This window comes from Anas acuta, chromosome 3 (genome assembly GCF_963932015.1).
Source record: "Anas acuta chromosome 3, bAnaAcu1.1, whole genome shotgun sequence".
NCBI lineage: Eukaryota > Metazoa > Chordata > Aves > Anseriformes > Anatidae > Anas > Anas acuta.
This window is the reverse complement of record NC_088981.1, coordinates 27,104,645-27,128,580: the sequence shown is the minus strand read 5'-3', so window position 1 is coordinate 27,128,580 and position 23,936 is coordinate 27,104,645. Positions and strand designations below refer to the sequence as shown.

Below are 23,936 nucleotides of genomic sequence, written 5' to 3'. Positions count from 1 at the left end.
AACAGGTTAAAGGTGCCTTTGTAGTAAGAATGCAGTCAGGCTTCTATTGTGTATCAAATCAGCTCCACAGCTGCAAAGAGATGGATTTGAACCACCTAAGCCTAATGCAGTACTGGAAGGTATGCACAAGCCAGAGAAGTGAGTAATACAGTCTGATTGGGCAAAGGGCTCTGAAAGTCCTCACTATCACCACCCAGGGAAGAAGTCGTATGTCTACATAACCTGAAATTACTGTCACTGTACTTCCAAGTGGCAAGGAAAGAGGAAAGTTTCTACTGATCCCTTCGCAAAGGTTTTTCCTTGACGAGAAATGGTGCTTTGGGAGTGAATGGTTGCAAGCAAACTACAGCACAGCCTGAGATTGAAGAGAGAAGGCAACTATTTTGTTATTATTCATTTTATTTTCATATAAATTAACATTCTAAAAAAATTGAAATAGAAACACTAAATACAGTATTGCACATAGTGATCTTTGTTAGATGATCTATTATTTCATTTAGTATAGTAATATACATACTGTAGGTACTGAAGGAAACAGGAAAGCTACAAATGAAAACATGCTACTGTATCCTTGCACTTAGGAGCAAAGTTAAGAGGAAAAGACTACTGTTTACATAAATACAAACATGGATTTGAATCGGTGCCATTAAAATAGCTTTATTTTTTAAAGATTTTTTTTTCCATAAGTTAGTTGTAACAACAAATAATATCTTCTTTTCACTTCCCCAAATAGTAATGTTACTCCCATCAACACAAAGTTTTAGAACTCTGTTCTTGGTAATTTATATCCCTGCCAGAAATTATTACAACAACAGAATTTCAAATACGTTCGTCAGCAACAGGAGACTTGCTTTTCACATAGTGAAAAAAACATCATTTCTAGTGCTTGGTATATGTGAAGAATAACAGATTCCTGAGGTCAAATTTCACACTTTCTTTTATGACACTTTGTATAAAATATTATAGCCTCTGGAACACTAGGAATGTCTCAATGTGCTAGATTAGACAGGGAACAACACACCCCAGCAGGTTAGACCTCATTTGCTTTACCCCAGCATCTTTCAGGCTCCAAGGCTGTGAGCATGTGCATCTCGTTCAGTTGCACACACTGGTTACTTTTAGGAAAAGCCAGCCATGAAAGCAAAACGTTATCAATCAGGCTGATTGGTTTGGGGCTATTTATTTAAGACCAGAGGAATGGGTTGTTATTGGTTGAATAGTAAATTCTGGATTGAAATTAGGAATTAAGCACGTGGTCTAAAATGGAAGCCCTAAGTCATAGATTTCAATCATTGACCTCCTAGGCAGGGAGGCTGAAAGCCTGGAGGAAAAGTCTGCAATTACATTAAGTGTGAAATTGATGTAAATTAGTTGGTAGTCTAAGTCTGTCACTAGAATTGGCTACTGTTTTCCATAAATGTCAGTCTCCATGTGCATCTTTTAATGGTTCTCTAAAGGAGTTTTAAATTAATTGTAAAGCTAATTCCAAAAGGAATTCATGTACATGTGACTGAAAGCCTGCCTGACATAACTGATCAGCAGTTAAAACTATACTACACCTTCTAAATTTCATGTAAAAGTATTAGCTAATTTATAACGTTAACAAACTATAATAGCCTAATCTCATACTCTCCATAGTACTTCTGTGCTTTTCTGTATTTTCCTGCCTTTCATTTTTATTTTTTTAAATGCTGGATTTCTGACCTCCCCATTACCACCTGACATTCACTATCTGGCAAAAGATGAAGTAAAAGTATGCTGCCTTATCGATTTTAAAGATAGTTATAGTAAACATCTTGTTCCACAAATATTTAGTCATGGAGGGCAACCAAACGAGTTGGGAAAGCATTGATTATACTGTATAAACAGCACTTAACGATTCAAAATACAAACTACAAATGCCAACAAAATGCCAACATGAAACAGATACAAACAATTCACTAGGAGTAACATTTCTTTCCCTAATCTAAGTGCAGTGCCATGAAGTATTTGTGATAGACAGATGTTGCCAGTAGGAATGGAAATGTTTTACTTTATCAAGTAGCATTCTTATGAAGTTAAACTTAATGAAATTTCCAGCATGTTCAGAATTGATGCAGATGCTGCTTTTTATGCATGCTGACTTGGCCTATTCGTAATATACCATACACTTAACAAAATATCATTTTTGAGTGGAAAAGGAGATACAGAGTACAAGGAAGGTGTTTCAAGTCCATACCTAGTCTATTGCTGGGCACTCCATTAAAGTGATTACACTCATTCATGAATGTATATTAACACATCAATTGGTGGAAAACTCTAGAGAACAGAAAGCAAATTCAAAAAGGTCAAGAAAGCAAATGATTGGGATGGTGTAGTTTCCTTCCCCTTCACCTCCCACCCACAGACATGTTGAGTTTTGGTAACCAGGTAACAATGGCTTTTGCTTTTCTTCTCTCAGATTTTCATACTTATCTTGGCTTTCTGAAAAATAATAAATAACAACAAAAAAAAAAGCAGAAATTGAATATACATAAAAATATCACACAAATATGTAAAGCACACAAACACATAAGCTAACATAGATTTATACCTACTCTGGAGCTGAATTCACAAATAACATCCCTTTGAAACTAGAACTGATGTAAAGTGTAGCTAAACACTGCTTGTGAAATATTTTGTTTACTTCCCTTTTCACTCTATCAAATTTTCAGTAACTGTGAATGACTGCAGTGGTATATAATCCAAGATCCTGATATTCAGGCCTATCTGTAAGTCCAAGTTTCAGTGTCTATAATAATGGTAATGATACAGGAATAATTAAGCCTGTAGTTATTTTTAGAAACTATATGTCAGTGCCTTTACATTCAGCAAGATGCAGGGGAGACGGAGAAATCCAAATCAACTTGATCCAGTTTCAAATAAAATTGATAAAGTAAAATCTAGTTTATCCTTCCTAACCAAGTTGTTACCCTGTTTACATTTCCTGTGCCATGAATCACAGCCAAAACTCCCTAAATACACCACCATTTTTTGGAGCTAACCTCTAAAATTAAGAAACAAACCTCTAAAATTAAGAAACAAATGACATATCATATCTTCATGTCTCAGGTTATGCTAGTTGGAATACAGTAAATTACAACCTGCTTCACCTCACAGATATATCACAGTAAAATAACCATGACAACAAAGCACAAAACAATTAAATAATGCTTGGGGGCACACATGAATAAATCATCTGTTATAAGATTTTACAAATATAATTGATGGCCAGTTGCTACAGATACAATTTTAATGTGAGGTGCCATAGGAAAAATGATTTGTTGTAAAAGAAGTCATGGTCCCACCAACGTTTTGGCAATCCTACTGGAAATTTTTCACTGATTTGACAAAAATTACTCATTTATCATTAAATTTATTTATCTGTTTTCAGGAGAACAGGCAGAGCACAGTATTATCTTTTCCTAGAGCTGCTGTTCCAAAGACATACAGATAAGTGGAACAGAAGCCACTAGTACTTGACACAGAGATCCAACTTGAAAAATGCATACTATCATGAACTTTCCCTACATTTTGTAGGTTTAGAAGCAAGTAATTTCAGACTGAATAAGCCTGAAGACTGTAACTACCTTTCTCCCGTCCAGGTGCATCCCACATCAAGACTGAGATGCAGACAGATTGGCAGGACAGAACAATAATATGTTACTCTTGCTTGTGCTCTGTCTATTTTGTGGAGTAACATTACCAGGCAGCATTTAAACTACTTGTTAATCTAACAAATTAACACCATTTATGGAAGCATTTAAAAAAAAAAAAAAAAAAAGTATATCAAGAATAACATACTTATAAAAGTCAATGAGAAAAAGGTAGGATGAATGATGGGAACATAAGTATAGCTACAGTTTTTACTTACAATTCCGGAATCATGTTTTGGTCTTATATTGTATAGTGATTTCCCCTTTTTCTGTCTACAGACTTCCTCTGCTTCTTTAACTCTGAAATGAGACAAATTATAAATATTCCACTAGACAAAAACAATTTCCAAAAATAGTGCTGTATATAACTTAAAAATTTAGGCCTGAAGATACAAATGGACCTTATTCTCCATATTTTTGTTAGCAGGCTCCACAATATAGCACTTGCACTCCCTGGCTGTTGTCAGAGTACCAGGCTCTAGCACTTACAAGGTCAGGCGTAATCAATGGCATATTCAATACTAGTTACAAAAGTAATAACTTTTGTTGTAGTTAAAGATTCAAGTCTAGCAGGATTTAAAATACACTGGAAGACATGAAGACTAACTTTCAGAGCATTCATGCCAAACAATGCTATGAAAGCTAGTTTTTGTGTCATGACTATTTTGAAATCATTTTTCAACCACTCCTGACCTCACTACTTCAACTGCAGTTTAGGTGAAGATTCTCACCAAGCTAACTTCCCTTTAGCCCAGATTTATTGGTATTAAAAATGGCAAAGCAGCTTAACCTACAATTCCAGTCTTCACCCTCTAACTTTAAATTTTCAGTCTCCTAGAAATGAAAATGTCCAGAATCATTCTTACAGAACATGATGTTTACAACCAACATGGTGCACGACACTGCACACATCTCTTTCCGAAACTGAAAGTTAGCCGTGAGGCTTACATGAATGCTGGAGGTGAATATACTTGGTTGCTTAGGTGCAAAGAGAAGAGCAGGTTCCATATATGAGGGTGTCACTTATTAGCATTTCCTGACTTGGTAAATGGTAACAAATCAGGCCTTGTGAAATACCACGAAATGTCACATTGTGATGAGATAAATGTCCTTTCAGTCATCCAGATAGGGAACAAACCCCAAAAGCAACCCCAAAAGCCAGAAGGCTATATTCAGACTGGGAGCCTGCCAGAATCAGTCTGGTGGGCTCAATGGCACACTGCAGAACATTGCTCTAACATTTTTGCTCGCTTTGGAGATCAATCTTCCAAATACACATGGTTATTGAAACACTGATAATACAGATTTATGTTACGAATTCTCTGAGCTTCAAAGACTTATATATACCCTTTTTATGTGATGACATAAAGCAGTGTGAGATATGTACACTTTGTTTTGATGAGAAATGAGACTATTACTTATAAATAAGAAAGTTGAAAATAAAAATGTAAATCCTATATTGGCTTGCTCTTGCCAACAGTATAGATTTTGGATGGCATTTACTGTGCTTTTTCATCATTATCCAACAATGAAAAAAAAAAACAACAGTAAAATTATATTAAAGAAATGATATATCTTGGCTGGTTCCTTGCAGTTCATCTCCAGAGCACTCACGTCTACTATTTCACTGAGGCTACATAGGGCAATGAGAGAATCAGACTTCATGTTACTATTATTTTTAAATATTTTTTGTGTGTGTGGTAAGGGCCAGATTTCTGAAAATATGACTCCAGCTGGGTCTGCTAAGCACATTACAAAAACTGCCTTTGCATTCATCTCTCCAACATCCAGCTTCACCAGACACACCTCGTTCTTTTCATAAGTCTCAAATTTGTACTTTCAAAAATTAATTTAAACTTCAGTTCTTTTCCAACACTTCCAACAAGCTGCTCTCTTCATTTGATGACCATATATTTTATTAGTGTAGGAAGACCTTTACGTGCACAGGTGGGGGGAAGGTGGGGAAGCTTTTGAGACCTCTTATTTTCAAGCTATAATACTTTCTATCTGACTGCAAATCAGACAGATTGCTGTAGCATAATGTAGAACAAAAATGTCAAACAGCCAAGTAATTCACCTTTAAAATGTATTTAAATAGATTCAGTAAAAGTGGCAGCCAAAACTTGGTGATAGTTTTAAGTAAAAGTTTATGGGAATAATATAGAATGCAGTACAATTCAAAGATACTTTTTCCCCCCAAATTCCACTTTTTCTTCTGATTTACTTCTACTTACATCCGAAGGAGGAAAAGTACTTGTGATATTGATCTTCCAATGATATTTTCAAAAAGTCAGACCCATTCCAAGCTATCAAAAGCCACTCTTACAGATATTAAATAGCTCATTTATGATATGATTTCCTCATTTTCAAATATGACTATAACTAGCTCCCTTCACGGGTAGACATTTACATAAGAAAATGAAACCTTACTTAGGGGTAAACTAGTATCAAATCCTTGGGACAGTATTAGTACTACTGAGGTTATCAAGATGACTGTTTTATAGAAGCAATTTAATATATTCAGGTATTCAGGATACTCAACATGCAAATGATAGCATTTTTAATATACAAAAGCACTTACTGAACCAGTTCGCACAGACCTAAATGTTATTCTCAGGAAATGTCAGGAAATCTTTAGTTCCAGTCTTTGCCCAGTTTAAATAACCCCCTTTAAGGATATATTGAGCACTGCTTGCCTAACATACCAGGTCATAAGACAGCATGGTTTCCTGTAGGTCTAACATTTACTCAAAAAAAAAAAGTCCTCATTATAGAATGGAACCTGTGTTAATACAACGATAGTGGTTATTCTTTAAAAAGCAGGTCTTGCTAAGCATCATTGCCAGTGTAACACCTTTATATATTCTGTTTCTATTAGAGAAACAGCTATTTGGAGAAAGGCTGTCTTGGCTTGAAACAAGAAAATGCTAATAACAATGCCACTCAGCGAGGAAGATGGTCTTAATTTCTCTGTCCCTTAAATTACACATAAAAAAAAAAAAAAAAAAACAAACAGCCTCTCAGCTTCAAGACTGATGAAAAGACAACCTTAAAGCTTGCACTAGCCATTCTTCTAGGATTATGTAGGAGACGCTGGTATAACTGCGGTCCCAAGTTTTTTGGGAGCTTTTGTAAAATTCCTTGGAGTTTGAGCCTATTTATTCATAGCAACGGGAATGCAGAAGACGAAAAGCATTATTCCCTAAAGCACTTGAGACAAAGCTGAGAGCTAGCAGCCACTCAGTTCCAGTTCCAACCATATCACTGACTCATTGTGTGGGTTTGGGATAGCTTGCTGTCTTCTGGCTCCAATCCTGCAAGAAGATTCAAGTGGTTGGATAGAGCCTCACTGAAGCCAATACAACCTATACTTCTTGCTTCTTCAGCAAGAGATATCATTAGAAAGGCAAAAGGTAGCACATCAAAGTCTCATTATTAGGAGGCTTAGTTTATGAGCACGTTATAACTGGAAGCCAAGAATACTGTACAAATATACAGCTGTATGTATGTGTGTGTGTGTGTGTGTGTGTATATATATATATATATATATATATATATTTGTATATATATATATATATCTATATATATATATAAAAGCCAGCAAATTGGTGAAATATAGAGATAAAGGCAGTCATTAGCCTTCCACAACACTAAGTCATAAACCTGAGCTGGTATCAATTTCTGCAGTGCACAAGTACATTTTCCAAAGACCAACCATTAAGCTTAATAATTATTTTATTAAATTTAAGATTAAAATAGTTTGATCTTTCCAGAACAAACAGATATTTTTTGACATGAACATCAATACCATTTAAACTGCAAGGTCTAGAAAAGCAGATAAAGGGTTTTCCCTGAGATAAAGACAATAGTCTCAATTCAGTTGAAAAATATCATTTAATTGCCACTGGCAATCCTTCTCAACTTCTTAGGTTTTCTCCACTGCTCCTGAATGATTATTCATCTTTCTGACTATCAAATTCACAAGATGTGGGCAAAAATACCTTACTTCTGTCAACTCATTATTAATTCAGGTCCTATTTTTACTGTAGCAAATTCCTGCATACCCTCCTCTTGCTCAGACCTTTCCTACACTACTTCCCCCGACTTTGGTGTGGATATGCAAGGCAATAATCTAAGACCAAGATGTGCAAAAATTGTGTGAACTCCAGCTGTTATATCAGGAAGACTGGCTTAAATATTCATCTATGGTCAGTCTCTAGAGCTTCACGAAGAGGTTCATGGAATCTAATTCAATGTTGGGAAAAGGGAAGGGGATGTTTTGAGAAAACACAAGAGCAATCTGTGCTCCTCCCAACAGCCACAAAAAGGGAAAAAAAATGCAGACAATGACATACTTCCAGGCTCCAGGCCAAAGTGACACTGCTGCTCTACCAATGTTGAGAACAAAGCACTCAGAGCATGAAACAGTTAACAAGACATTCCTAGGAAAGGAGCAGGGATTCAATTGTCAGGGCCTGCATGGAAAGATAGGCTGCCACTGAGGGGGGCTGTGGAAAAAAAGAGTCTGAAGAAGGTGGGTGTTCCCCAGTGCCCGCGAATTATGACCCTTAGGCAAAGGCAGGCATGTGTATAGATTGATTTATTGTTTTGAAGATCTGTTTCTACTTAAACTATTTAAGTTCTTTGCAACTAATGCATTCTGTTATAGAGGTTGTTTGGTCCCTTTATATAGAGCTATTGCTCTCAAGTGCAACCAAATATTCAGTTAGAAGTGGGACATTAACTCCAGGCATGATCTGAGAATGGGTGAGAGAGGGAGGTACTAAGGGAGCCTAACAGGGTCAGGGGAGGTTCAGGTTGGATATTAGCAAAACATTCTTTACTGAGAGGGTGGTCAGGCAATGGAACAGGCTCCCCAGGGAAGTGGTCACAGCAATGAGTCTGCCAGAGTTCAAGCAGCGTTTGGACAACGCTCTCAGAAAAATGGCTTGATTTTTGGGTGGTCCTGTATGGAGCCAGGAGTAGCTGGACACAATGATTTTTGTGGGCCCCTTCCAACACAGGATATTCTAAGATTTTATGAACTGGCACATGAAGTGCTCTTGAAGAAGCCAGGAGGCACAGTTAACATGGTGTAATGGGAATTATTCACAAGCTTACAGCGTGCTAAGATGCTTTGCTAGACTGATTATATCTTGACAAACCATCTCACTTCATACTTTTCAATTGTTTCTCAAACTGACTTTATTTCAGTAAACTGTCTTTAGCTCATTTGCTATCAAGCTGTCCCAACTCATGCCAATCTTGGCTTAAAAGCGAGCATATCAGTTTGACAAGATAGAATCAGCTGCATTACCTTTATCAATTTTTACTTGTTTCTTTTCCCAAGTCATTTGTTGGGAATCCAGAGGGACCTGGATGGGCTTGAGAGGTGATCCTGTGAGAACCTCATGAGGTTCAACAAGGCCGAGACCTGTGTCAGGGCAATCCCAAGCACAAATACAGGCTGGGCAGAGAATGGATTGAGGGCAGCCCTGATGAAAAGGAGTTGAGGGTGTTCATCGATAAGAAGCTCAAAATGAGCCAGCGATGTGCGCCCACACCCAGAAAGCCAATTGTGTTGTGGGCTGCATCAAAAGAAATATGGTCAGCAGGTCAAGGGAGATGCTTCTCCTCCTCTACCCAGACCTCATGAGATCTCACCTAGAGTGCTGCATTCATCTTTGGGGCCCCAACATAAGAAGGATTTCAACCTGTAAGAGTGAGTCCAGAGGAGGGCCACGAGGACGATCATTGTGCTGGAGCTCCTCTCCTATGAAGACAAGCTAAGGGAGCTTTTTCAGCCTGGAGAAGAGAAGGCTCCTGAGAGACCTTATAGCTTCCTTCCAAGTACCTAAAGGGGGCCTAAAAGAAAGCTGGAATAAAGACTCTTCATCAGGGATTGAAGTGACAGGACAAGGAGCAATGACATTAAACCAAAAGAGGGTAGATTTAGGTTAGATGTAAGGAAGATGTTCCTTATTGTGAGAGCTGTGAGACACTGGAACAGGTTGCCTAGAGAAGTTGTGGCCAGGTTTTCTCAAGGCCAGGGTTGGATGGGGCTTTGAACAACTTGGTCTAGTGGAAGGTGTCCAGTGAGGGTGGGGTTGGAACTAGATGATCATTTAGGGTCCCGTCCAACCCAAACCATTCTCTGATTCTTGTTTTTGCCTTAAAAAGGACAGTCTTAACAAAACTAAAATAATCTTTTCAGTCTAGACAACCAGAGAGTTGTTTAACTCTATGTAGCAATCTGAAGAGCAGAGGTATTAACAGCAGTGGATGCAACATCAGGCCCAGGGCAGATTCCATGAATGCATAATAAGAATGTTCAGAACTTGTATCTGAACAAATATACGTCCTTGAATATTAACTAAATTTAGCTAAAATATTGCTTTAATTATTTCAGAAAGGATAACCTTCTGAAAGGCCAGCAATTAGAAAACAGGTAGGGAACATATAGTAGTAAGCAATTAGTTTAAAACAAACAAGAGAATGAACAGCTAGACACCTACAGAGCCCAAGAATTAATATCTCAAATGCAACCACTTAGAAACATTCAGAGACTCTAACAAGCATTACCCTTAACAAAGTAGTTTCTTTTTTCCACCAAAACTAAAACACCCTTCTCCAACACTTTCACCTCCTTATACTTTGTATTTATTGTTAGACAAACTTACACAAACTGTGGTTAAGTTTAAAGACTCTGTGAGACAAATATGCAATTCACACTTTGGCTTGTATACAGGAAAAAGGAACCAGACTTCCTTACAAACCCAAAAGACGGAGTAGCTTTATCTACCTTCTAGACCAAAAGCCAGCCTGGCCACAATCTTATCAAGGCTTAGAGAACTTCTGTCATCATTCAATCCATTGAGAAGGGGAGCCACTTTCCTGCCACTAAACATTAATAATGTTGTCTGAAGTATCTGTGGCAGACAGATTCATTTCTTACTGGCTCCATCTAGGCTTGGTAGCCTTACACTTCACTAGCAAGTACTATGACATGACAAATGTAAGCACAGTGAGAAGGCTGGAATGTTATATGCCTTAGATAGTAGAGCTGTTCGCAAAAACTTCCATGATAAACTCACAGAGACATTAATTTTATGGTTTGACAGTGTAGTTCATGAAACCCAGAAGAAATTTTTCTGCAGATATACTGTATTTTCTAACAAAGCAAAAGCTGATGCCAATATTCCTTATATTCCTCAACATTTATTATCAGATAAATAAAAAGTGTTTTTCATGCCAAAATACTGTACTTAGGTTAGTCTGCACTGGAGATAACTTTTTCATAATAACAACACCACCTTTACAAATAAATAATTAAAAAAACATCCCCTGCAAAAATATCAAGCACCAGATATCCTTAAGATATCAAGAACAGAAAACTTTAAAAATGTTTATTGGAAAACTCTTCCAAGAGCAATGGGCCTAGATTTTTTTCTTTGACTCAGTCACTAAAAAATTTGAGTGACTTTTTGGTAAAGAGTTTCTCTTTAGAAAAAATAAAATAAAATAAAATAAAAAATAAATAATAATAAAAATTAGAGTAACTGTTAGGGAAAATTACAATTCCCAACATAAAAGTAGAGTAAAAACTGTAGAGCTTTTACTTTCACGCCAATAGTATTGAAGTGATGACATAGATATGATTCAGTAACTGACTGCAAAGACTTTATAGAGATAAGAAGCGCATTTTAACGTACCTGGTTTCATCAAACTGACTGATAAAACCTAACCTTTGCCTACAAAGAAAGAGATTTTAATACAGAATCTCTTTCCTCTTTCCTGACATCCCTCCCAGCTCTTTGCCTGGCTACTTTAAGGACCATGGGGTAGACAATGACTGGTTGAAAGATGCAGTGATTGATCATACTTTGGCTCAGAGGACCAAAGAAAAATAGATTAAAATATTTTAATTTGGCCAGTTAACACAGAGAGTAACCTGTAGTTGGACCCAGATTATGATCCCTCCTCAGTTAAATGTGTAGAACAGATTTTTGGGAATACATCTTATATTTTCTTCCATGTGCATCATGTTAAAGTGGCCTAAAATATGACACTGAAGCCAAATGAATTGAAAATGAGACCTTCCAATTTGCAGTCCTACTGCTATCCACAACACACTTCACAACCCTCTGAAACAATTTCGGTTTGGAGGTACTGCATTGTGGAAGTGAAATCTTTCTAATTTGGCTTGACAGGGATGAAATGAATGTTGAATTATCTTGTTAACCTATGGAAAAGAACTATTTGTTTTTTATGCATTTCTATCTGGCAACAATATTTTTGGTGATCTAGATGACTGTTCTTATCTGTGTAGAAATAAACACATGCATAAATGCAAAAAAAAATGATACTTTGTTAAAATCCATGTTTTAAAGATGATAACTTTAGTATTAATGGTAATTTCATCTTGAAAATGTAATAACACAAAAATAAAATTTTAAGGATATCTTTAATTCTAATAAAATGCAAAGAGGCATATGACCACTTAAATACCTATTTCCTGACTTCTTGAAAAATTCATGTATTTCATAATGTATATCAAATTCATGTATTTTTCTTGTCAAAGTGGCCAATATTTCAGACTATACCTGTCTACCTTCAGGCAAGATGGAAATCACTTTCCTCCAGAATTTGCATATGAAAATCGAGATTGCTCTCAGAAAGGTTAGTCATCAAATTTCAATGTTTTTGTTGGAACTGAAGCAAAGATTGCTCTCAAAGAAGCTGGTTGCATTCTGGACTATTTGGTTAGGAAACTCAACAGGAAATAAGGCAAGAGAACAAGACTGGAGGTGAAGTAAAACCAGTGACATAATGAGCAAGCAAAAAGAAACGAAACTCTGGAATGAACAGAAATGTGAAACCATGTGTTTGCTCTAAAACGTGGAAACAGCAAATGCAATAAAAAAAAAAAAGGAAAAAATTGCAATGTGTAAAAAAAAGAATGAGAAAAGCCTTGGTGAATAAATTATATGGAGAAGGAGACCATCTTAAAGAGGATATGGTGACATACCCTATGCAGATGAGTAGCTATGTTGGGTGTACTGGGGTATACGTATATTATGTAATTCATAGCTACAGGAATTTGCTTGTACAAGCAAATATGAGAAATGAGTAGAAAGAATAGATCACTAGAAATACAGGAAAGTTAGAAGAAGTCTGTGGAGAACCACAGAGTTAGAGATATCCAGTGCAGAATGCAGGAAAATAAGATGCCTCCAACCTTGCTGTATCAGCTAACAAGTCTCCTATCATAAGTTGCCTATTCATAATTGTATACTGACATCAAAACAACTGCTGAAACAGCAAGGTTCTTCCTAAAAATGTAAAAACACAGACTGTTCCTTGTACTCATGCCATAAGACATGCATGCAACCATGTACTTATACTTAATGGATGTTGTCATTACGATAGCTGTATGCAGCTATCATAATAGCTTTGTTTGGCACAATGTCTCAGTATAAAGGAATCTAACATCTTCAGTAGTTAGAGATTAGTCTGGGTTGTTGTAGATTTTAAGTCATTGCAGGTGCCTTGAACTTTTGGGGACTAATATTTTAATGCCTTTTTAATGCCTTTTTTTTTTTTTTAATACATTATGATATTTTAATGCACCTCAAATACCAGTGTAATCATTTTGCCTGGGAATGAATATATTTTACAGGTATTGAAATTGTTGCACTTCTTGTCCAAAAAAAAAAAATATCTGTTTAAAACTTTTAGTGGTGCAATTTTTCACTAATCTCCAAGTATCTATTGATTATGTTGGGCGATTTTTTTTTTTTAAACCACAGGCAGTCATTCTCTCTTTCAAGAACTAGCAAATAGGAAAGAGCCTCAAAATCTGAAAAGATCACCATGGGGTAGGAACCACACAGTATCACCACTTGACTATATAAAGTGATTTCTACCAGAGATCCAGCTTGAGAAATGTATGTCAAAATTTTTATTTTTCACAAACTTTTCCTTCAAAAGCAATGCTAAAAATGAAAGTTAATGCTCTCCTTCCCTAACCAAAAAACCCTGATGTTTTCATTGAAAAAAAAGTACTAATTACCAGAAGTGCACATGGAAGAAAAAGAAATACTGAAATATTGAGCAACATGTCTCAGCTGGACACCAAATTGTCTCTTTGTGAGGCACTGCCTCAAAGGATTCTTCCTAGCTTCTGAATCTTTGCTCTATTTGACTTCTTTCAAGTATGTTTTCCAATGTCTATAATTTAACACAGTATTTTCTGATCAGAAAGCTATTTTAATCAAGTTAAAATTTTGAAATACTCTCAGAAACTGAGGAACATTTTAATTGTTCAGTTCAAAGACACATAAGCTGAATACTGTTTTGAAACGTTATTGTAACTACCCATTGTAAAACAAAGCCCAGCAGCATGCAGACCAGTTGATTAGACAGAAATACGGAGAGTGAGAATCAAGTTCCCAAGCCAGAAAACGTATCTGCTTACTAACATCATGCTAGGAGCTTTTAGTTTGTATCACAACAGCATGCCAAGCAAAATGTGACCACATTGAACGTACTCTACATTTCCATCATTTTCCTCTCATATTTCCAGTCTCTATACATTTTTCTACTCTTTTATTCCATTTCCACATTTCTTTGCAAGTACATATTCCCATGTCCCCAGATTTCTCACTATCAAGTCTGACTCACTGGTTCCTATTAAAAGTGTTAACAAAATATCCCTTAAATTACCCTGAGAGGACATTGCTTGCGCTATGGGATTTAATGCCCTCCTCTGCAAGCAGAAGTGGCAGCTTACCAATATGCTCCTCACTGTGCAATGTACAGATATCCAATGCCAGACTTTAAATTGCTCAACAGCAAGTTTTAAATCATCCTGCCGAGGAGTCTGTAGGGAGACATACCAGTCTTTCTGCAGAGAGAGATCAATGAGCTGTGGAGACATGCTGGCCAGGAATCTCCCTTTCATCTAGATATACACAGTGTGACACACCAGGTGCCAGCTTAACTGCTATTCTTACGGGAATGGGCAACTTTTACATTTGAGAGACAAGTACTTTATTTGATTTTATTTTTTTATTTTTAGTATAGATTATTTTTAATGTGTCAAAGATTTATCGTGGGAGTTAAAGGGTTGAATAAAGCTAGCCAAAAGATATTCTCTAGTTTAGTGTGATGCAAGATAACAGGGACTTACAGAATTTTACCATCATGTTGATCCTGCTCATGAACTCTCTTCTTCTGGCATCCCTGACAAAGTTATTCTTCGTTCAGTGATGTGCCTTTTCATAAAGGCAAGGGCCAGTGTGAGTCCATGAGCAATATTCACCTTATGCACATACTTAAAAGGTATCCATATCTGCCCGTGTCCCCCTCTAATTTTCTCCTCCTGTCTAGAAATTCATGTTTATTTCCCCTATTTATGTAAATCTTTGCAAGTTGGCACAGGCCATGGAATGGCAAATGTAGTCTGAAGAAACTGGCACTTAGGACAGGAGTGGGCAAACGAGTGTCAGTATCCCATTTGAACTCTGAGAAAGGGAAGGTGGATCTGTGGCCTTGTAAAAATGCTTCTGCCTTGAACTGTTTCTAGTAAGCTCTGAATCTGCGTCTAAGGACTAATGATATTGACCTTTGATAACAATGGATCTTTTATTTGTTCCAACTTCATTTAAACATAAAAGTTCTTAAAAGACTCTCTGCTTTTTTGTTACTGTCATAAACCAGGATGCGTACCCCATCTGTAAAGAAAAGATGAAGTTATGATCCTAATGATGCTTGTTGCTGCCCACACCCAATGAGATTTTTTTCAAAATAATTGTATTTTTAGCTACCAAGGATTTGCAAACTCTATATTTACACAGCAGCTGTTTCACCTTTTATTTTTTCCCCCCCACTCCCCCCTTTTAATTGATCATAACTTTTCAAGACTTCCTTCTGCAGAGGTTTAATAGATGAATACCTTTTCAGTCTTAGGACAGGCTGCTTTTTCCTCATTCCTAAGAAAGAAATTGGGTCTGGGCCTGTAGGTCTTTGCTGGACATCAAGAAAAAATAAAATATTTCTCCAGTGCTAAGCTGGAATAATAAATTTAATGCCGAATATCTTTACCTCAGAAATATAAAGAAACCAAGATAAAAAAGAGAACAAAGACAGAAATTTATGAGAAAAGAGTCAAGGTATTAACTTTGCCAGTTTGCATGAGACACCTGCTCTCTCTACAGGAGAAAAATATGAATTTCAATATTGGTGGTGTGATCCCTTAAGAGTTTTCCTAAGGTGAGACTTTTGTATAATTGTCACTGCAGTTGTGCATTATCTGACAGTATACATTCAGAGGTCAATATACATCTCAGGGTATTTAGCAACTGAATTAAATGTATAGGTTATGAGGATGCTGAATAAGCATAAGAAGTTTGTAAGGTTCAAAATCATATTATTTTTTCAAACAGCATTGAAAAGGAATTAGGCAATATGTCAGCTCTTGTCTTTCTTGCTGATCACATATGAAGTGCAAGCTTCATACGAAACCTTCAGGAGTTCTCAAAGTACAAACACAAAGTATATCCTACCAGTGACAATTTAGAAATATAATGAAAGTACAAAAAGACCAACATTTAAGGACCCGAACCATGCCTCGTTGAGTTTTTGTTTGCTATAAGTTGCTTACTGAGAAAAAAAAAAAAATTACATTTTAAACTTTCATTTAAAGGTGTTTAGCATCAGAAATTTAGCCTAAAATATTACTTTAGAAATTTATAAATAATCCAGATGACAATTTTGATTGGAATGCTCCAGTTAGGCTTTACAGAGTGACTACAAAGAATAGTATGGTTAGGAAAACCTTTTGGCAGACTTACTCTTTCACTGTAATTTCGAGGTGCATTTTTCTTTTTATTGCTACTGTATTTTAACAGTTTATCATGCATAATTTTCTCTACAGCTGGTATTTTCCAGATCTGCTTCATTTCATCTGACAGAATTGAGCAAAAGCAGTAGAAAAATTTGGAAAAAATAATTTGTTTTTAACCTCACACCATTTTTCTTCATTTTTTTTTCCTCATCCTCTTCTAAAGAAATATGAAGTCTGACACTTCAGTGTTTATCTTTTACATATAAATGCCTGTGAAACCAATACACAGTTTAAAATGCTGACTGAGAAGTGTTTTAAAAAAGAGTTGATTCACTTGTAACAAAAAGTTGTACCGCCCTAGGAAATACAATCTATGAAAAGCCTTTGAGTAAATTATTGTAAAACAGTGTGGCTCATCTTTACAGAGACTAAATAAGAAACAGTCAATATTAACAAGTAATTCCTTTCCCTACACAGTCTATACATAAACTGAGATATAAAATATTTTAGAAACAATGCCCAAACTATTCTAAAAACATTCTAAATATTCTAAAGGTTTATTAAACTAAATATCAAAGTAGTGGAAGAAAAGGGGGAAAAAATGAAGATGATTAACCTAAAAATAAAATCAAATAAAGTTATACTTTTTATAAATAACAATCATAATGTAAGTATGCTACATGAGGCAGTGGCCTGGGAAATAATTCTTCAAAGGTGGCAATACGTAAAAAGTTTCACCATAAATGTGACTTGATTTTTTCCACCAATGAAAAAGCACAGAAAGTTACTTTGATGATTAATGGTCTAGCCTGCTCTTCACCTTTAGCAACAGAAAATAATGCAACTTATCTTACTCAGACAGGAAGAATTAACAAGTGTTCACTTAACAGGAAATTCTCACCTTCTTGAGGGTTAATGACATTTTAATGCAGGATCAGGATTGCATCCCTCAAATTTTACTGCTAAGACATCCATATATTCTAGTCACCAGTTACTTCAATTTAAAATATATCCCTAGCATTCGATGGACATAGGCCATCACAAATCAAGATTTCTATTAAACACTTTAAAATGTATTACACTTAATTCCATGCTATGTCCTAAACAAACAAACAAAAAACCCAAAACATTCATTCAAGAATATCAACTGAAGAGTTAAAATCCTGTTTCTTGATTTTTTTATTTACATTTTTTTGTTAATTTCAATGGCAACAGGCATGTTCCTGTCACCTCAGCCTCTGTCCATACAGGCTGAGATTTTCAAAATCATCATAATTATGTTTTGTATATTCTTACACCTTTAAGCAATAATTAATATTCTGTTTAGATTTTTCTCCTCCTGAAATTTCAATACTCAGAAACCTTCATATAACAGCATTCTTCCTATCAATAAGAACAGTGGAAGGATCAGGTCAGGCAAACAGTCTAAAGGACAACATCCGATACAAGGCTGAACTATGATGGCAGGCAAAATGTTTTCCACAGAAAGGCTTTGATGAAACAGTTGTTTATCAAATGGAGATACTTCATTTGGGGGAAAAAATGTACTACTTGGAAGATATTTACTCTACTGTCAATTAGGACAAAATATTTTAGTACCTAAAGGCAATGAAGAGCACTGAAACAACACTGTGCCAAACTTTTCTGAGGTGAGCACAGACAGGAAAGGTTTCCAAACACCAAACCCTGCCTCACCTCAACAGAGTTTGCAAAGTGGAAGATTGGAACTTGACAAGACATGTCAACCTCTAAGTAAATAAATAAATAAAGATCTATCTTTGATTTTCAGGATGGATCATTTTCAGTTTTAATTTCAGTGACTTCCTGGTTTGCAGCTACACAGTCCTGCCTGTACCTCTGAGAAAATCTCCCCCATTCCATCTGCTCTGAGCCTCGGCCTCTTTGCTGTTCTTTCCAGGAATATCCCAGTTTCCTTTCCCACTGTAGGCCCTTTTTCAGTATCCTTTCATTCCCTGTCACATCCCCAACCTAAAGACATTCTTGTAGGCAAACATGGTCAGTTCCTTTCAGATTAAAAGGCACTCTTGGCCTAGAAGGGATCAACTTGGCAGACACTTTTTCCCTGCTGCTTCAACGCATCCTGTTAGTGTATTTGTACATGGAACTGAAACAAAAAATTAAATGATTCTATCACAATACTATTCTTAGCTTCAGAAGTGTACAAAAAATAGGGGAAAAATGGTTAGTTAATTTCTTTTAATTCATTTCTTTTATAGCAAAATATTTTGTAGAGAGAACATTCAGGGGAGCTTTGTAGGGTTTATGTTTGATTCTAGAATAATAACCTAGTACTTTGGAAAACAAAAGGGCAGTTTTTAAAATACTATTCTATAGAGATAATACAAAATTAAATTAACGTGTATTAAGTTGGCAACTAAGTCTTTGCACAGGAAACTAAAGATAATATTTAGCTGTCAAGTCAATTCTGAAGAGATGTACTTATTTATTTAAAATTAAGTCAGTCAGTAAAGTGAAATACACCCCCAGATTGCTGCTGTATTGCACTAATATTTGTACCATGCTTGTGCAATTGGAACAGAATATTTTATATATATATATATATATATATATATATATATATATTTTAACTGAGACAGTATTCATTCCAAAATGTATCCATTTACAGTAAGTATATACGGTATATATGATACGATCATATAAGTGCCTAAGGAAAGTTAACAATGATTTCCAAAGCCAGATGTCTGTGACATTTACACAGGGTGAGTATTCTTGAAGAAGAGACTTATTCTTATACAATTACCGAAATATGGACCGATACCAATCATTTAAAGAACCTAAAGCTTTGGTCCTTTAATGTTAAGGCACAGAAGTTGCTTCATTATCTGTACAATGAGATCACTCAAGTTGCTAACAAATGGAACCATGTTTACAGTTTTCGTGGTTGTATTTAATTTGTCCTTATATGATATTTATTACTTTTTAACAACTAATTAATTCTTGGCATCATTTTTATAAACAAAGAATTACCACTATGTAATATCTGCGTGCAGATGAAAGCAAACTTCATAGCTCTTCTAATACATGGAACAGACATTATGGCTAATTTTTCAAAACTACAATCTTAATTCTTTATGTCATACATACCACAAGGCACATGTCCGTGGGGTTGTGATTTGGAATATGGTTCAGTTTGATTTTTCTCCCTCAAGGTGGGATCACTAGACCTTTTCTTCTCTCTTTTTGTTTCCCCTCCTTTTTCCCTGACTTCAATGGACAAATATTTACATGTCTTGCCTTGACTTGTTTTCAGTAAATACATGAATGGGAAATCTTTTTTTTTTTTTTTTTTAAATCAACTTTCAGACCTGAAACAAGTTTCTTATTTCTTGAATTCATATAGGCATAGCAGTTATGTGTTATACTAAAAAAGTCATTCACATAGCTGACCTGAAAAACTTTAGCAGAAATTGTTATTAATGTCCCATTCAAAAATTATGACAACTAGGGGGGAAAAAAAAAAAAAAAAAAAAAGACTGAGAAATTCCCAGTGCTAATGAAGTGAGGGTGACTGGTACAATTGCTTTCAATAACATTCTCTGAGAAAAGCCTTTGAACAAACAAACAAATGTACCTTTCCTGAAGAATAAGTTTGTTTTCCTTCTTCCAGAAGTCTTTGAAGTCAGAACTAAATTCATGCCAAATACTGAAGAAAGAATGTGGAGACACCTCTTTCTCTCCCATTTTTGGTTTCATACAGAAATACGCTGCAGTTTCCAAAAAGCTGTCAAAAAAAAAAAAAGAAAAAATGACAAATGTGTCAATGATACCCACTGACATAGATTTATTTTTTTCCCCTACTTAACACTGACATGGCATTTAATTATCTTTGGTAGCAGATCTAAAATATAAGAATATAAGAACAACAGTTCTCAGCTCTTAGTATACAGATAAATACATAATACAATCCTTCAGCAAAGTTAGGATCTGGCATTTATCACAGGATCATAGGTTCTGTTTTTGACCAAAGTATTTTCCATTTCAAAAGCTAAAATTAGTGCACTCTCCAGAGGCCTGCATATCCAGACATCCACGCTTGACAGTGCTTTAGTGTTGTGTTTAATGCAATTTTCAGATATCATATTCAATGCCTATAAAGACTGAAAATGAAGTTGTTAAAGGTCTGTTAAACCTACACTACAATAAATTGGGATAGATGCATTAGATGGGAGCATACGCAAAAATATTAAGATTCCCATCTGGGCACAACAAGAAATTATGCAATGAAAAACTAAGCCAGAAACAACTATGCTAGAAAGCAAGTATCTATCATTCTAACAGAACAATCTGCCATTTGCTTCTGAACACAGCAATTAAATTTAACAAATTTCTGAATTTGAATTGCTTTTATTTCAGATTTAAGAACATGTAGAAATATTATATTTTTTTTATAATTATATAGGGAGGAATTACCTCAAAAACTAGTTGTTTCATTAACTATTATTCCATTTCATTTGTGAGGTAAAGTTCTGTAAATACTGGAGCTTTTACAAACATATTTCTCATCTAAAGCTCAACACAGAGGTCTCTAAAGAACCAGTTATTTCATGAAAACTCTGGAAGGCTGTCTCTTGAAATATAATTCTGGATGCTTTGCTCATTGATCTAGTGCTACTCTATTACCCCTATGAAAACTTATATATAAAGTTATATATAAAGATAAATATATATATAATATATATCACAGTTTTAAATATTTTAATCTTGGGAAAAAAATACAATTCCAGTTCAATGGATGTAAATGTCATTTTAGTCATAGACATTGCATCTTTCTACATGGACTATTGTATCATAAAGTATTTAATGGTCACAGATTTAATCATTCAGAATGGTCGGCCTTACAAAGTCTCTGAGAAGTCTCTCTATTTCTCAAAATTCAACATATATGTAAATGATCCTATTTCTGAATAAGAAGGTCTACAGCTAAAAAATGGTATCTGTTTACCAAATTCTATACACTTTTTCTCTTAAGTTATATATATATATATATATATATATATATATATATATATTATATATATTCCATCTGCTGAAGTAAAATGAAGTTGTAAAGATCAAAGATGTTGCACGTAAAACATTAAGGACAAAAACATTCTCACTTTTACATCTATTATACTAATACTCAAATGCCACATCTCAGCACACCATTTCTTCCACTCCCACAGTTAGCCTACCAAAGCAGCATGTTCTGTGACAGCACTTCGTTAATCAGTAGAATATCTGTTTTGAATTTCTCTAGCGCAGCCCCCCCCGCCCTCCCCCCCCCCCTCCAAAAAAAAAAAAAGATTTATAGATGGTTAAACTACAAAATCCCATTCTACTTGCCTTACTTGACATTTTTTCTCACAGGTTTATACCAGGTAAATATTTATCATGAATCCTATGATCGCATAGAACTACTTATAAAGAATATCCCTGACATACATCAGTCAACTGAATGCTGCATTGTATTTTCAGAAGTTTTGCTTTTTTTTTTTTTTTTTAAACATGTTTTCAACTTTTTGAAAGACTAAAGCAAACACATCTGGGAGATCTTTTTGGTTTTCCTCCCAGTCTCCTCCCCTGATTTCTAGTTATGGAGCTTGTTAATAGGGGAAGTCACATAAAAGGTTCCTGTGATTTTTCAGAATGAAGTGGCAACATTTCTGAAGGAACTTGAGGAATAGAGTAAGAGAGAGAGAAATACATAGGCATCAGCTGAGTCAATGGCTTATTTTTAAGGAAGCTGTCTGAATGAAGGTCATTAGTGATTTGCAGAATACAGAAAGACCAGAAGTTAAAATAAGATGCCTTGACCTGAGAAATCTCTCTTCAAACTGTTCTGCAAATGACAATAAAGTGAAAAGAAACAGACAGTAAATGTCTATCCTAAGTAATGCTTTTAAATTTGGGGTAACGAGCTAGAATTCCATTACAGGAAAACATCCCACAAAACGGGAAGCCAAGACAGAGTGAAATTCATATTGTAGAGGAGTATGTTCAAGAAAAAGTTGATGACTAACACAACCAGCACTAACGTTTACTGAAGACCAACTGGATAGCCAACGTTTTTTCTCTGATGACTAAAAATCTCCCTGAGGACCACTTGTACAACTAGTGCAACCTTATGCACACATACAGCTGTGGCTAACAGCTGTAACTTAATTTCTAGACATATAGACAGAAATTCTCAGCCAGTTTGCTTGTCTCCCTTGCCTCCCTGGCAGTTTTTTTTGGAGGTAAGGGAAATAACCTGTTTGTGAAATGTGGAACAGCAGCAAGGTGCAGGTTATCATTGTTAATGTGTCACACCTTTTTGATAACTGTTAACAACATACAAGGTATCAGCTGCAACAGACTACAGAGCACAAGTCTCCATGAATCAATTTTTTTTTTCTATATATGCACATCTAGCTGTCAAAACAGTTACTGTGTGTATATATATATATATATATATATATATATATACGTACACACATTTCAGCTGGAGGGGTCACCCCTAATTTAGTAGTTATTAGTCTCAGAGTGCATTTAGAAGATATATAGAAATCTGCTTGCCATAATCTTGATGCTGTCATTTTTGTACTACAAGACAAAGCGGCATAATTCACAGATGAAAGAAAAAGCAAATAAAGTGAATCCAAATGCATCAAATAATAAAACACACAGCAATAAATCCTCCTATTATAATGCTCTTTCAATATCTGATTTGGAAATGTTTACATACATCAAACTAGATGTCTCAAAGCTGAATCCAGGAGGAGACGCACATTTCAAATACAAAGAGAAATTTGGATGACATTTTCATAACCCTAAGAATAGATATTATTCAAACCTCAGCCAGGCAGCAAATACCTTTTCTCTGGTGCTTTTGAATGGGTTCCCCCATAGAAATTTTCCTGTTGATCATTCAGCAGATTTGGAAACAAGACATCTTTAAATACTATCAATACTGTTCATGACTGTACATGCAGGCACACAGACATTTTGAATCAAATAAGCAACTAGAGTTGAATGGGTTGTGTTGCTATAATTAATTTCTGCAGGATGTAACTTTGGGAAACCCATCTGATCTTTCTGGATATCATTTCACCTATCTGAAAAATTAAATGTATTACACAAACAGGTATTGCAAAGCTTGCTTAGTGGCCATTTCTCAAGTGAACAGGTTCTTAGTTTTCTGTAGTCTTAGAAAATGTATTAAAGGAAAAGAATGTGCATTAGCGAAGAGAGAGTAGTCATGGAAGAGGGAAGGAAGGGCATGCAAGTTATTTTCCGGGATTAAAAAAGGTAAAAGAGGTCAGCGGCTTTGCTCCAAATAGCATGACTTTGAAAGCCTGATTAAAAGTAAGGCAGTGATGTTCACATCCTGACATGGCAAAAGCCAACTTTTTAAA

The 23,936-nt window shown here is 35.5% G+C and overlaps 1 protein-coding gene across 1 annotated transcript in view; it reads right to left on the bottom strand.

The window, feature by feature from the left end:
- Nucleotides 1-401: 401 nt before the first annotated feature.
- FMN2 (formin 2) overlaps nucleotides 402-23,936 on the bottom strand; it is a 160,697-nt gene continuing 137,162 nt past the window's right edge. Inside the window, exons 18-20 of the mRNA XM_068676282.1 lie at nucleotides 20,135-20,284; nucleotides 3,893-3,974; nucleotides 402-2,463 (exon numbers count right to left, since the gene is read on the bottom strand). Coding sequence (XP_068532383.1) covers nucleotides 2,437-2,463; nucleotides 3,893-3,974; nucleotides 20,135-20,284 — 259 coding nt within the window. The 3' untranslated portion in view covers nucleotides 402-2,436. The remainder of the gene's footprint in view (nucleotides 2,464-3,892; nucleotides 3,975-20,134; nucleotides 20,285-23,936) is intronic.